Source organism: Oncorhynchus kisutch, linkage group LG17 (genome assembly GCF_002021735.2).
Source record: "Oncorhynchus kisutch isolate 150728-3 linkage group LG17, Okis_V2, whole genome shotgun sequence".
NCBI lineage: Eukaryota > Metazoa > Chordata > Actinopteri > Salmoniformes > Salmonidae > Oncorhynchus > Oncorhynchus kisutch.
Window position 1 is genome coordinate 65,306,758 of NC_034190.2, and position 16,260 is coordinate 65,323,017.

At 44.4% G+C, this 16,260-nt stretch overlaps 1 protein-coding gene across 1 annotated transcript in view; it reads right to left on the reverse strand.

The window, feature by feature from the left end:
• LOC109908108 (U1 small nuclear ribonucleoprotein C) overlaps positions 1-16,260 on the reverse strand; it is a 60,326-nt gene that overhangs the window by 3,770 nt on the left and 40,296 nt on the right. Inside the window, exons 15-25 of the mRNA XM_020506579.2 lie at positions 14,462-14,632; positions 14,109-14,245; positions 12,913-13,054; positions 12,531-12,724; positions 10,964-12,237; positions 10,651-10,814; positions 10,181-10,329; positions 2,639-2,789; positions 579-835; positions 290-398; positions 65-153 (exon numbers count right to left, since the gene is read on the reverse strand). Coding sequence (XP_020362168.2) covers positions 65-153; positions 290-398; positions 579-835; positions 2,639-2,789; positions 10,181-10,329; positions 10,651-10,814; positions 10,964-12,237; positions 12,531-12,724; positions 12,913-13,054; positions 14,109-14,245; positions 14,462-14,632 — 2,837 coding nt within the window. The remainder of the gene's footprint in view (positions 1-64; positions 154-289; positions 399-578; positions 836-2,638; positions 2,790-10,180; positions 10,330-10,650; positions 10,815-10,963; positions 12,238-12,530; positions 12,725-12,912; positions 13,055-14,108; positions 14,246-14,461; positions 14,633-16,260) is intronic.

Sequence of the window (16,260 nt, forward strand, 5' to 3'; positions counted from 1 at the left end):
TGAGTGAGCCAGAGAGGCAGTGGTTATAGAGAATGTAAGTATTTAGGTTTTTGAATGCTCATACCATGCTCTGCTGTGGTTGGACAGAACAAGAACTGTCGGGTTTCTCCAAACATACCACAGCACCACCTGCAGAGTCTGGGCCTGCACCACCTGCAAGACCGACAATATATATTTAAAAAACAGATGACTCATAACTGTTATTCCATATCAATCAAGCAGTGAGAGACAAAATAATTGTAATCATAGTGATACTGAAAGGCATGTCTGTGTCCTCTCCCCCAATCACCTTTGATTCTAAACAAGCCATCATCAGAGCGCTCCAGAACCACCTGGTCTATGGTAAAGGTTGCAGGTTGGGGCTGGGGGGCCGTCGGGTAGATCTTGGGACCATCATCCTAAACAGGAATGAACTGGTTAGCTCCATGGCATGGATAACAGACTAACTGTCATTTATTCAATCGGTCTCCTATGGATCGCTGTTGGGGTCTTACCTCATATAAAACCATAGGGTGCACGTCAAATGACGTTATTTGACCCCAACAGAGTTCCATAGTCTCCCTGTGCCCCCAGCTGACCTTCAGAGTGATGGTGACATTGTCCAGGCGGATCTTCATGGGCTGGACATCAGCACTGAGCTCATCCTCCAGGAAGGGCCCCAGGGTAGCCAGGGTGGAGGCCAGGAGCTCCGCCCGACAGCCCTGCACACCCAGCTCCAGGTGACCTACCAACGCAGAGAGGGGACCGTGCCGTGCTGCAGAGGGACCCATCTCTATTCGCATGCCCACCACTGGAGCTGACCTGCAGCCCTGTCTCTGTCCCAGGGTGGACCCACCTGGAGATTAGGACATCAAGGAAAGCGTGAGTTATATAGTCAGAGAATGGGTACCACAGATATGGATCCCTGCCAGTCTGTTGGTTTTCACGATGACGACTTGTGCATGTCACTTGGTTAATTGTGGGTTCTTGACTGGTTCAGGAGTCAGAGTTTTGAAGCGCAGACTCTGAAGCATGAAGGACAGACATGTGCTTCCGCTGGTGTTGTGGGTCAGTTTGTGCGGGAATGGTACTTTGATCAGGCTGCAGTTAGACGGTTGTTTCTGTCCCTCTCGAAGTGGTCTACTGCTGTGTGGGTTTTGGAGTGCCAGGTGGATCGGTTAGAGGTGATGTCTGTGAGTTGGCTGGGCTGGATATGGCAGAAATTGAGGTTGTGTTTAAGGTTGTCTTTGATGCACTTTTTGGGTTGGCCTGTTCATGGTGCCCCTGCTGCTGCTCGCTAAAGAAGATCCTTCTTCAGAGATGATGTTGGGGCATCCTGATGGTGTGGAAGGTCCATCGGAGCTGTGTCTTAATGATCTTAGCTTTAACGCTGGTGCTGTTAGATTTCTGCAGTATCTCCAGGTAGGATACCTTGTCTTGCCACTGGATACCCATTATAGATCTCAAAGATTGTGTATGGAATGTCTCCAGCTGCTTGACCTGGAGACTTTACAGGTTCCAAGTTTCACAGCCATACAACAGAGTTGTGACAACTACTGCATTGTAGATTTTCATATTTGTGGAAAGTGTGATGATTTAGTATCCTGTTCCTCAGCCTCCCAATGACTGGCTTTCTTTCTGGATTCTGCTAGTTATTTATTGGTTGAGTGAGCCATCCTTGGACATGGTGCTCCTCCCAGATATGTGAGGTGGTCAACATTCTGGAGCTCAGATCCACTTAGGTGGATGCTGTGGACCACTGGGTTGGAGAGGGGTGATGGTTGACTGAAGACTACAGTTTTTCCTAAGCTGATGGTAAGACCAAAACTCTTGCAAGCTTCAACAAAGTTGTCTGCGAAAGACTGGAGGTCTACCTCCGTTTGCACGATTAGGGCACAGTCATCAGCAAAGAGGGCCTCACGGACAAGATGTTCTTGTGTTTTGGTCTTTGCTCTGAGCCTGTGCAGGTCGTAGATTGAACTCTCATCCCTGTATCTGATGTAGATGCCTTTGTTGAGGTCCTTAGTGGTGTGGTTGACGAGGGCCGTGAAAAAGAGGTTGAACAGCACCGGGCCCCAAGACACATTCTTACTTGATGCTGTTGGAGATGGGAAAGGCTTCAGAATTATCACCACCACAGTGGATCTGGCCTTGAATTCCATCATTGAGTAGGATGTTGACTAGTTTTTGTTGCCTAGATGCTCGTAAAGATCTAAGTGGTTCGTCCAGGTGATGTTGGATGGCCTTTTGGGGCATCAGGTTTATGGCTGAGGGGTCGACAGTGGATGTTCTGTTCACGTGAATGTCTAAAAGTAGCATTGAGTCTTCAGTTGTAACATTGGATCGAGAGAGTAAGATGATTACATGAGTCATTATGTGACTATATGAGTATGAGTGATTCACCGATGGAAGAGAGAAAGTAAGAGTAGGTTGGGAACAGCTATTATTGGAGACGTTGAGTGACAGTGGCTTGTGACAGTTGTTCAGTTAGACTGATGCTACAGTAAGGTGCAGTGTCTTTAGCTAGATAAGTTCTATTTCATTCTGGATGACTGTCACGAGGCATTGTTTATTATCCAAATCCAGTGAAAGCACTGCCACTGGCGGTCATCCAGAACGAAATAGAACCATAGTTTTTTTTCCCGTAACTTGAGGTTACCTGACATTTGTCTGGCCAGCAGGTCAGAGACCCTTACGTTGCCCATCTGTCTGGAGGTGAGATGCTGGACCTCCACTGCCACCACCAGGTCCTCTCCCTTCAGGTCCGCCACACAGGCAATACCACTGAGCACCAGCAACAACACAGAGGCCTGCACAGCACAGTACAGGACAAGTAGTTACCCACAATAAGAATTATGCATTACCTAACTTACAAGTACAGTATGATTGCAGAGCATCCCTCCCATGCATATACAGTGAGAGTGCTGACTAGGTCTGTGGCGGTCTTTACATTTTGTCAGCCAGTGATTATCATGCAAATAACTGCTGGTCTCACATTAATTGACCGTTAATTAACATAAACATGTTTATCATCTCCTGGCTTCCACACAAGCCACTGATGCAGACCGTTGGAAAATCTACATTTTAAAAAGTCTAATCTATTTAACAAATCCATCACAATAAATCCATTATTTATTTTAGACAGGTCTAAAGAAACATAAGAAAATGTATCCTATTTCAGAAGAACAGAATAGCATATGCCTGTGGGCTACACTAGTTCATTTAGCATACAAGATTTGCTTAGAATTCCATGGCATTATTTTTATATTATTTTATAGTATGAAGAATCCATTGAACATCGCTGAATAAAATAGAAAGGATATGTTCTCCAAATTATTTCAGAGGGAGTGAACACAGGCAGCTATTCTGTTTTGAGAAACAGGCCCTCCTAATATACTTAATTTTGAGTTATTTATGCAACTTTAGTTGTGATGCAAATGTTAGTTATGCTATACAGTATGTTTAGATGTATTATTCATTCTCAGGCTGCATGATGCAACTCTAATGATAATTTGAAAAAAGTTTAGCTCTGCTCTGTTTCTTGCACAGGCTGCACACACAGACGTCAGTCAATTCGACAAGTACTTGATAATATTCTCACCCACCAGACTATGGGTGGCCTACAACAACAAAACATTGCGAATGGAGGTTACGTGTGGTTACGTTTTTAATATGCAAGCATAGGCAGCGCATCCATTTTCCTAAAGTAAATTGAATTGCCAAAATGATATAGCCTACTCCTGTCTATACAGAAATAAATTACAATACAAATCGTAGGAAAACCATTGTTTGGAAAGCAAATGGTTATTGCTGTAAAGACAAGACAAAGAAAAGACTGATCTGTATTTTAAATAAAAATTCTCAACTTAATTGAGCAAACAACTTTATAGCCTCTTATTGGCACCAGTGGAGATCATGGCAATATCCCCAGTGAGTGCGCATTGCACATATTCACTATTTATCACTTTTGATTCAGTGCTACTTAAGTTTGTTTTTTGACAATAATTTCCTCCTCTAGTTTCCATATTCCATTTGTGTCTCCCTATCTCGTAGGCCTCCCTATCTCCCTATCTCGTAGGCCTCCCTATCTCGTAGGCCTCCCTATCTCGTAGGCCTCCCTATCTCCCTATCTCGTAGGCCTATTATATGGACAACGTCGTCTTTATTGATCTGTTTGTCAGTGTCACCAGAGTAGGCTACCGTGTAATTTATTGTATTAAAATTCTGCTAATGTCTCCAGTCATATAGGGTGTAGTAGAATTGCATGAAATGTGTTTATAAAAAGCCACATTTTCCCATGCAAAGAAAGAAGAAACGTATCTGGTATAGCCTAGGCCTAATCTACGCTATATGCGCTCAGCCATCAAACAGTCTTTTTTTACAAACAGTGATTGAGTTATATTACTAGCCTAAATTATAACTATCGAATCTACTCATTACATTATGAATAATAGTACGCTATCTTGCAATCTACTGCAGAGATCTGTCATACTACCCAGGTCCGTGCCCAAACAATTCGAGCTTCTACTTTTAAAAATCCACCTTTCCAGAAACAAGTCTCTCAACATTGCCGCGTGTTATAGATCCCCCCCCTCAGCCCCCAGCTGTGCCCTGGACACCATATGTGAATTGATTGCCCCCCCATCTATCTTCAGAGTTCGTACTGTTAGGTGACCTAAACTGGGATATGCTTAACACCCCGGCCGTCTTACAATCTAAGCTAGATGCCCTCAATCTCACACAAATTATCAAGCAACCTGCCAGGTACAACCCTAAATCCGTAACAATGGGCACCCTCATAGATATCATCCTGACCAACTTGCCCTCTAAATATACCTCTGCTGTCTTCAACCAGGATCTCAGCGATCACTGCATCATTGCCTGCATCAGTAATGGGTCCGCGGTCAAACGAACACCCCTCATCACTGACCCTAAAACACTTCAGCAAGCAGGCCTTTCTAATCGAACTGGCCCGGGTATCCTGGAAGGATATTGACCTCATCCCGTCAGTAGAGGATACCTGGTTGCTCTTTAAAAGTGCTTTCCTCACCATTTTAAATAAGCATGCCCCATTCACAAAATGTAGAACTAAGACCAGATATACCAATTATTGTAATAATGACAATTACAACAATACTGAATTAACACTTTTATTTTAACTTAACATAATACATCAATCAAATCAATTTAGCCTCAATAAATAATGAAATATGTTCCATTTGGTTTAAATAATGCAAAAACAAAGTGTTGGAAAATAAAGTAAAAGTGCAATATGTGCCATGTAAAAAAGCTAACGTTTAAGTTCCTTGGTCAGAACATGAAAATGTATGAAAGCTGGTGGTTCCTTTTAACATGAGTCTTTAATATTCCCAGGTAAGAAGTTTTAAGTTGAGGTTATTATAGTAATTATAGGACTATTTCTCTCTATACCATTTGTATTTCATATACCTTTGACTATTGGATGTTCTTATAGGCACTTTAGTATTGCCAGTGTAACATATAGCTTCCGTCTCTCTCCTCGCCCCTACCTGGGCTCGAACCAGGAACACATCGGTAACAGCCACCCTCGAAGCATCGTTACCCATCGCTCCACAAAAGCCGTGGCCCTTGCAGAGAAAGGGGAACAACTACTCCAAGTCAGAGCGCAAGTGACGTTTGAAATGCTTTTAGCGCACACCCCGCTAACTAGCTAGCCATTTCACATCGGTTACACCAGCCTAATCACGGGAGTTGATAGGCTTAAAGTCATGAAGAGCTGCTGGTAAACACACGAAAGTGCTGTTTCAATAAATGCTTACGAGCCTGCTGCTGCCTACCACCGCTCAGTCAGACTGCGCTATCAAATATAAATCATAGACTTAATTATAACATAATAACACACAGGAATACGAGCCTTAGGTCATTAATATGGTAAAATCCGGAAACTATCATTTCGAAAATAAAACGTTTATTCTTAGAGTGAAATACGGAACTGTTACGTATTTTATCGAATGGGTGGCATCCATAAGTCTAAATATTCCTGTTACATTGTACAACCTTCAATGTTGTGTCATAATTACGTAAAATTCTGGCAAATTAGTTCGCAACGAGCCAGGCGGCCCAAACTGTTGCATATACCCTGACACTGCGTGCAATGAACGCAAGAGAAGTGACACAATTTCCCAAGTTTAATATTGCCTACTAACATGAATTTATTTGAACTAAATATGCAGGTTTAAAAGTATATATTTCTGTGTATTGATTTTAAGAAAGGCATTGATGTTTATGGTTAGGTACATTCGTGCAACGATTGTGCTTTTTTCACAAATGCGCTTTTGTTAAATCATCCCCCGTTTGGTGAAGTTGACTGTCTTTGTTAGGAAGAAATAGTCTTCACACAGTTCGCAACGAGCCAGGTGGCCCAAACTGCTGCATATACGCTAACTCTGTTGCACAGAACGCAAGAGAAGTGACACAATTTCCCTAGTTAAAATAAATTCATGTTAGCAGGCAATATTAACTAAATATGCAGGTTTAAAAATATATACTTGTGTATTGGCGTTGATGTTTATGGCTAGGTACACATTGGTGAAACGACAGTGCTTTTTCGCAAATGCGCTTGTTAAATCACCCGTTTGGCGAAGTAGGCTATGATTCAATGATAAATTAACAGGCACCGCATTGATTATATGCAACGCAGGACAAGCTAGATAAACTAGTAATATCATCAACCATGTGTAGTTAACTAGTGATTATGTTAAGATTGATTGTTTTTTATAAGATAGTTTTAATGCTAGCTAGCACCTTACCTTGGCTCCTTGCTGCACTCGCATAACAGGTAGTCAGCCTGCCACGCAGTCTCCTCGTGAAGTGCAATGTAATCAGCCATGATCGGTGTCCAATTGTTATGATAACTTGAAATCGGCCCTAATTAAATCGGCAATTCCGATTAATCGGTCGACCTCTAACACCTACCCTAGACAACAGCACTGCACCCCCCGCAGAAACTTGCCCAAGTCCCCCCCGCTTCTCCTTCACCCAAATCAAGACAGCTGATGTTCTGAAAGAGCTGCAAAATCTGGATCCTTCAAATCAGCTGGGCTAGACAATCTGGACCCTCTCTTTCTAAAATGATTTTCCGAAATTGTTGCAACCCCTATTACTAGCCTGTTCAACCGCTCTTTCGTATCGCCTGAGATCCCCAAAGATTGGAAAGCTGCCGCGGGTCATCCCCCTCTTCAAAGGGGGAGACACTCTAGACCCAAACTGTTATAGACCTATATCCATCCTGCCCTGCCTTTCTAAAATCTTCAAAAGCCAAGTTAACAAACAGATCAACCATTTCGAATCCCACCATACCGTCTCCACTATACAATCTGGTTTCCGAGCTGGTCATGGGTGCACCTCAGCCACGCTCAAGGTCCTAAACAATATCATAACCTCCATCGATAAAAGACAATACTGTGCAGCCGTCTTCATCAACCTGGCCAAGGCTTTTGACTCTGTCAATCACCGCATTCTTATCGGCAGACTCAATAGCCTTGATTTCTCAAATGACTGCCTCGCCTGGTTCACCAACTACTTCTCAGATAGAGTTCAGTGTGTCAAATCGGAGGGCCTGTTGTCCGGACTTCTGGCAGTCTCTATGTGGGTGCCACAGGGTTCAATTCTCGGGCCGACTCTTTTCTCTGTATACATCAATGATGTCGCTCTTGCTGCTGGTAATTCTCTGATCCACCTCTACGCAGACGAAACCATTCTGTATACATCTGGCCCTTCTTTGGACACTGTGTTAACAAACCTCCAAACGAGCATCAATGCCATACAACACTCCTTCCGTGGCCTCCAACTGCTTTTAAATGCTAGTAAAACTAAATGCATGCTCTTCAACTAATTGCTGCCCGCACCCGCCCGCCCGACTAGCATCACTACTCTGGACGGTTCTGACTTAGAATTTGTGGACAACTACAAATACCTAGATGTCTGGTTAGATTGTGAACTCTCCTTCCAGACTCACATTAAGCATCTCCAATCCAAAATTAAATCTAGAATCGGCTTCCTATTTCACAAACAAAGCCTCCTTCACTTATGCTGCCAAACATACCCTCGTAAAACTGACTATCGGCGATGTCATTTACAAAATAGCCTCCAACACTACTCAGCAAATTGGATGTAGTCTATCACAGTGCCATCCATTTTGTCACCAAAGCCCCATATACTACCCACCACTGCGACCTGTATGCTCTCGTTGGCTGGCCCTCACTACATATTTGTCGCCAAACCCACTGGCTTCAGGTCATCTATAAGTCTTTGCTCGGTAAAGCCCTGCCTTATCTCAGCTCACTGGTCACCATAGCAACACCCCCCAATAGCACGTGCTCCAGCAGGTATATTTCACTGGCCATCCCCAAAGCCAACACCTACTTTGGCCACCTTTCCTTCCAGTTCTCTGCTGCAAATGACTGGAACGAACTGCAAGCTTGAGACTTATATCTCCCTCTCTAACTTTAAGCATCAGCTGTCAGAGCAGCCTACCAATCACTGTACCTGTACACAGCCCATCTGTAAATAGCCAACCAAACTACCTCATTCCCATATTGTTCTTTTTTTATTATTATTTTTTTGCTCTTTTGCACCCCAGTATCTCTACTTGCACATCATCATCTGCACATCTATCACTCCAGTGTTAATGCTGAATTGTAATTATTTCGCCGCTATGGCCTATTTATTGCCTTACCTCCCTAATCTTACTACATTTGCACACACTATACATAGATTTTTCTATTGTGTTATTGACTGTACGTTTGTTTATCCCATGTGTAGCTCTGTGTTGTTGTTTTTGTCGCACTGCTTTTATCTTGGCCAGGTCGCAGTTATAATTGAGAACTTGTTCTCAACTGGCCTACCTGGTTAAATAAAGGTGTTCTCAACTGGCCTACCTGGTTAAATAAAGGTGTTCTCAACTGGCCTACCTGGTTAAATAAAGGTGTTCTCAACTGTCTTCCTGGTTAAATAAAAGGTGAAATAAAATCTTACATAAGTCTGTAAATGAGATGATGCCTGGAATGCTTTATTATTAAGATTCCTTTTTATGGTGAAAGTTTGCTTCCCCTAGCTTGAAACTCACACGTCGCCTATGTATGCCAGGTTGTAAAGCGGATTAATGTGCTTAATTTTAAGAAGCGAGCAATAAATATAGCAGCACGAGAAAGCTGGAATCCTCTTTTAAAAAATGGCCAGTCCAAACTATGTTTTCACATGCGATTACGCAATGACTGGGCTTATAGGAACACGTTTCACTAGGCTCTGTGCTCTCTAACCATGTTCCAGGGCTCCTAGGCCTAGAGGCTCTGTGCTCTCTAACCATGTTCCAGGGCTCCTAGGCCTAGAGGCTCTGTGCTCTCTAACCATGTTCCAGGGCTCCTAGGCCTAAAGGCTCTGTGCTCTCTAACCATGTTCCAGGGGTCCTAGGTCTAGAGGCTACGTTTGGAGTTACTTGGCCAAACCTTAACAAAACATATAGGCCTATGGGCTAGGCTACTGACATGTGCGACTAAAAAGTCACAAAAAAAGGCATATGCTGTTTCTTGATGCTGGGCATCATTCACAAGTGATAGGCTAATCTGGTCACCCATCAGACTATTCTTAATTTAATCTTGTCTTTACATATACTAAAGAATATATGTGTGAAATTTGATTTGATTTAGAATGGACCATTATCATGCGTCTGTCACCACAGGGGCAGGGAAAGAAAATGTAATCTATGCACATAAATAGTGAATTGCGGACGCCTTTCCCACGGTGCATTTTAATGCCAGTCATGTAGGCTATACTCCTGTTGTAAAGCAAAGCAATGTGCTTAATATTAGGAGAGTTGAGAAATACATATAGTAATGGGCTCTCATGAAGTGTTTGATTTGATTTTCAATTGCATTTTCTTTTATGTCAGAGTGACTAGAGGGACAATAGATCGCTGAGTACCAGGTCATTAGCGACTAGCAGTTAGCAAGTTTGATGACCATCAGCAGCATCAGAATGCAGTTTTGGAGAAGCCTAGTTACCATGACTAAATGGTCAAGTGGAATTTGACTGCGGTCATGACTCGTGACTGCCAGTGTGGTGGTAATACGGTCACCGTAACAGCCCTATTTCTGACAATGCCTCGACTGTCGGTCTCTGTAATGTCACACTAGACAGTGTGTGTATGTGAAATGGGACTTACTGTGTCCTGTGTGATGTCCTCAATGCTCTGGGATGGGGAGCTGCTCAGGTCGGCTGATAACCCTCCCTCTGTCCCCGGGGCAGCGCTGCCTCCACTGTCCATGGGCCCAAGGGTGCTGTTGGGTCGCATCATGGACTCTACTCCTGACTCTGAAATCACAGAACAGAACACACAGGGGCAAAGAAAACTCTTACTTATGACCAGACTTTGACAGTGGGATTCAAGACTAAGCAGCCTATTGTTTTGAAACCCTGTTACTAGCGAGATAGATACTGTTTCTTTTCAAATGTTCTGTCTTTGTGTGACTGTTCTTGTCTATCAGTGTTTTGTTACTTGTCATGTTTTCTGTTTTTGTCTGGACCCAAGGAAGAATAGCTGCTGCTTCTGCAAAAGCTAACAGGGATCTGAATAAATCAATAAACTATTGATACAATATGCATCTATGTTGTGGAGTTTGGATGAGGAGTTACCATCCATGAGAATGTTGTCACTAGAGTCGCTGTCCACTGAGAGGTGGTCGTCGGGCAGGCTTCCGTCCAGGATGGCGCTGTCAAATGAGTACTGTGAGAGAGACAGCTTCATGGACTGGAGCCGCAGACTGGCCATAGGGCATCCCTCCTCGGGGCGCTGCTCCCTACACAAACAGAAAACAGGAAACAGCCTTTATGGTCATTCACACCAGTAAAACCACACATCCATACAGTTGACACTATGGACTTGATAGACCTTAACCATATGGTGTAATGACAACAGCAAAGCAGGAGAGCATGCTGGGAAACCTACTTGGCCTGTGTAGTGAACAGCTTGCTCATCCCTGACCCGCGACTCATGAAGCTGAAGGCATCTTTTGTGATGGAGAACGCCCCTTTAGTCAGGTCCAGGGAGGCACTAAAGGCATCTTTGGTGACATCCTTGGTGGCGGTGAGGGCGTTGGACAGCTCTTCCTCCAGGCTGAAGGTAGAGGGGTCCCTAGACAGGAGGGAGGGATGGTGTTCAGGGGAGAAGGGAGGAGAGGGGACAGGACCATCCTCCTGGGTTGTCTCCCCCTCCATGACCTCTACTGCCTCGCTGGCCTCCTCTACCACACCATCCACTTCCTGCTCAATGGGAGGAGAGCTGTTGACGGTGGCAGTACCGTTTCCTATCCCACTGTCCTCAAGAGGGCCTGGCGATGAAGCCTGGTGAGTGGGGGAGAGGTCAGAGTCTGTCAGGCTGGGGCTTTCAGATCCTGGGGTGTGGGCCTCCTCCTCCTCTGGCTCCATGGCTGCAGGTGGTAGCAGGAGCCCCAGCTCCACTGAGTCCATTAGGAGGGCTAGGCACATCGTAGGGGGCTCAGACTCCTGGCCCCTGGCCTGCTTAGCGTCCCTGGTGTCCCGGCCCAGCTCGCCCCCCAGCCTGGCCAGGGTGTCCTTCATCCGCAGCAGGGCCACATACTGGTAGTGGTTGAGCCACACTTTGACCGGTGTGATGGCCTGGGCCAAGAAGTGAATAGAGGCCACTGGAGCCTCCTTTTTACTGTCCTGGTTGTGGTGGTCAGGGTTGGAAGGGAGCTGGTTCTCCTGCTCTAAGGATCCATGGTTGGGATCTACAGGAGCTGGTTCAATGGGAGAGGAGACCAGGGAACAGCCCTTAAACGCACATGGACAACATATCCACACAGACATGGTGAAAGGCTCCACGAAGGGGTGAGCTCTGCCCTTGTTGCTTTTCCGTGCCCCCTCGAAGCTCACAGACAGGCGGGAGAGACTTAGGGACCAGACGTCCTTGGCCCGGAGGGGCCTCATCTCAGAAAAGGGCAGGGGCTCCATCTCCAGGGAGTGCTGGAGGAAGGCAGAGGGTAGGGGGAGAAAGGCGCTCTGGTCTCGGGGGAAGGAGCATGGGGGAGCGGACTGGAAGAAGTGGCAGGTGGAGAAGCTGCTGTAGGTGGCGTTGAGGTCGGCCCGGGTGCCGTGTGGGGAGTGGCAGGTGTTGCTGAGGACCATCTGGGGAACAGTGATGTTCAGAGACTGGGGCCTGTCTTGGTGGTCCATGATGGATGACTCCAGGGGAATAATCAACTGCAGACAGACAGGGCGAGGCACAGAAACAGTCATCTACTGACCTGATACATTAACCTAACAATAACATAAACTCCAACGTTTACATGATGTGCCCCTAGAGAGAAAACTGCTCATCATAAAGACACAAGCCACATTACAAATTGGTGAAGGGCATACATTTTCAACCAATTTTCATGAGCAACACTAACTGTTTGCAACATTTCCAATGACTTAGAAGTTGTATAATGAGCTACAATACTCTGCTCTCTTCCTCCTGACAACTTGGCCAGGTTTCATTCATTCCATCTCACTTTGATCTGTGCTGCGTCCATGCGGATGTCCACGTGCTCCTCTGCCTTGCTGCCGTCCTGGAGTTGGTAGAAGGCTTTGACCTGCTCCAGGGTACGCAGCAGGCCCCGCGAGAACAGGTTGACCCACAGCAGACTAGCTGGGTCTAGGCACAGCTGTAGGCCGTTCAGCTGGGCATACAGGTTAGTGTTGGGTACTGGGGAATGAGAGGGGGATGGAGAGAGGAGCATTTGTTCAGTTGTTGTAAGATAACATTTTAATGGTTTGTTTTGTTCCACAAAAAAACTGAATATTAAATCAGAGAATCTGCAAGAAAATACTGTTTCAGTAATTTACTAAGATAATACCAGTTTATTATAAACACACAATGTGGTCAGCTCATACCAGGCAAACCAGGGTTGTCAGGGAAGTAATACTCTGTGAATTGCAGGTGGATGGCTGGTATATTGTCTGCTAGGTTCAGGGCCTTGCGGTTACAGGATATTAAGGACTGGGTCTTCTTGCTGTGGCGTCCCCCTGTAGACACCTGTGTGAGGGGATGGGGTGGCAATAATGATTCATATGAAATTGATCTCTAAAGTGCTTTTCTCACATCGAAAATGTAACAATCGGCAGGAGTGAAGTAATGAGTTTTCTGACTGTCAGAGTGAACAGAACTCACAAGGATCTTAATTACTCAATGCAGTACTAACTATACACCAGGGTTGCGTAAGACGGCCAAATTCAGCCCGGGGGTCAAAGTGATTTCAATTTAGGAAATCTGTTCCCAAGTATTCACATGCATAAATACAGGCATATGCGATCGTATCTCAATGTAAATAGGTTTGAAATAATTCTGTTTTTGTCAAATACGATATCTGTTTGACTTTCTTACGGTCAATTTGCAGTGTACAAATGATCTAACTATGTTCCGCCCCCCCCCCCCCCCCCCCCCCCCGATCATCGTTCAAGGAAATATTGGCGCACGGCTGAATGTAATTGGGGACCCCTGCTATACATCATCGAATGCAAAAATGTTGTTTGTTATTTTCAGAGAAAAAAAAAGGAACAACTTTCAACTCAACCCAAAAATACCCATAATCATGTCATGCTGCATTTTAATTCAGTTTTCTTCTATGGCTGGATAATAAGAAACTACTGAGCTTTATTTGTGGTGGCAGGGGTTATCTACATCACAGCTGACATGCTTTAGGGTGGTTGAAAAGGATTTCCTCTCTTAAGCGGTCCACACAGTTCATGCACGTCGATTTGCACTTGGGAGGAATACGATTTTTTGGAGCAACGCACACCTTTTGGTAACATGATACTTTACCTGTCCATGAAATAGCAACATTCACAAGGGGGCGACAGCAGAGATGTTATTTCTGTTGTCTTCCCATTTGTGGTAAAGGCAAATAAGAATGATGTTGAAAACATCCCCACTGTAAACTAATCTGAAAGAAAACCAACTGCATATTTATTAATAATAGCTACATGTAATGAAAGTTTAGGTTTGTTTTACATGACCTCTTTTTGTGCCTGCCAATAGGCTGTAGGCTACTTGCTAGCTGGCTAAAAACAGAAAGCAAGCACAGTCTCACCTGATGGATATCAAGGTCGTCCATTCGTACCACCACACAGCTAGAGCGGAGCCTCTTCAAAGGATTCCCCGGGGGAGGAGGTGCTATTGAGTTCCTCCTGGACCTCTGATCCCTATCAGGGGGGCTGGGCTGTCCATCTGTGTCAAGAGAGAGACAATTGGGGCCTGATAATGGCACAGTGAGGACAAAAAGACCACATCAAACATTCCTGTTCAGTATCTATCAACGCCTTCTCTCTTTCCTTATTAATAACTTAACTTACACAAGGTAGCTATTCTCATCACTAGGTACAGGTCTGTCTGTTGGTGTATCAGATCCATACTACAGTAAGATAACGTGGTAGTGAATCTCACCGTGAGCCCTCTTGGCGGGGGAGTCCTTGGCCTGGTTGGGGATCTCAGAATGTGGACCAGGGATACCTGACGCCTCCACCCTCCTCTGGAACTCCTGCAGCAGTCTGCAAGCCCACTGGGCTCGGGCCTCCATTGCTCCACAGTGACGCTCCCAGTGCTGACAGCCATCAGCTGCAGGTCAAATGTTATTTTTATTTAACTAGGCAAGTCAGTTAAGAACAAATTATTATTTACAATGACGGCCTACCCCGGCCAAACCCTAACCCGGACAATTCTGGGCCAATTGTACAAAGTTCTATGGGACTCCCAATCACGGCCGGTTGTGATACAGCCTCTGTAGTGACGCCTCTAGCATTGAGATGCAGTGCCTTAGACCGCTGCGCCACTCGGGAGCCCTACGTTATGTCATACAAAGGTCATTCATTAGAGTTATACAATAGGGTTCAGTGCATCCCCAGGGTTATTATTGAAAGAATCCCATCTCTCATACTAATCAAAATATTAAAAAACATACCAGTTATACATATCAACTTCTCCAAAGATTCTGTTTTACTATTTGATCTGGGATTTTGCATGATTGCGCAAGCAAACCAATCCACTCTCCCTTAAAATGGGTTTTCTGTAATTGTGTAACAGACCAGTAGTACCGATGAAGTGAAGTGCAGAGTTCTGGAAGGGATTGTGGTGCTTTATACATTCTATAGTTGAGGAATTCCACTGAGAATAATAGCAATGGGCATGCAACCTTCTCCATCCAGGCTATTAGTTTGCATGAATGAATGTCGATGAGGCTTACTAGAAGTCTGAATGGAGGTTGAACTTTCAGTGGGAGCACTATCTAGACAGCAGTGAATAAACATGAACTCTAATTATAACAAATAGGAGCACGAGTCTCTTGACAGAAAGGGGGAAGTACACCAGTGTTTTCTCTGGAAAATGTTGTAGCAGTGGGATGAAAAGGTTGCGGGGAAGGGGGGGGTCATTTTTTGAAGTAGGACTGAGAAGCATTTTGTTACGTTACAGCCTTGTTCTAAAAAAGATTAAATTAAATAAAAAATCCTCAATCTACACACAATACCCCATAATGACAAAGCAAAAACTGGTTTTTAGAAATGTTTGCAAACATATTACAAATAAAAATCGGAGCTCAGGTGCATCCTATTTCCATTTATCATCCTTGAGATGTTTCTACAACTTGATTGAAGTCCACATGTGGTAAATTCAAATGATTGGACATGATTTGGAAAGGAACACACCTGTATATATATGGTTCCACAGTGACAGTGCATGTCATACCAAAAACCAAGACATGAGGTCAAAGGAATTGTCTGTAGAGCTCTGAGACAGGATTGTGTTGAGGGAAAGATCTGGGGAAGGGTAACAAAAAATGTCTGCAGCATTGAAGGTCTCCAAGAGTTTGCCAAAAGGCACCTAAAGGACTCTCAGACCATGATAAACAAGATTATCTGGTCTGATGAAACCAAGATTATACTCTTTGGCCTGAATGCCAAGAGTCACGTCTGGAGGAAACCTGGTATGACATGCACAGTCACTGTGGAACCATATATATACAGGTGTGTTCCTTTCCAAATCATGTCCAATCATTTGAATTTACCACATGTGGACTTCAATCAAGTTGTAGAAACATCTCAAGGATGATAAATGGAAATAGGATGCACCTGAGCTCCGATTTTTATTTGTAATATGTTTGCAAACATTTCTAAAAACCAGTTTTTGCTTTGTCATTATGGGGTATTGTGTGTAGATTGAGGATTTTTTATTTTATTTAATCTTTTTTA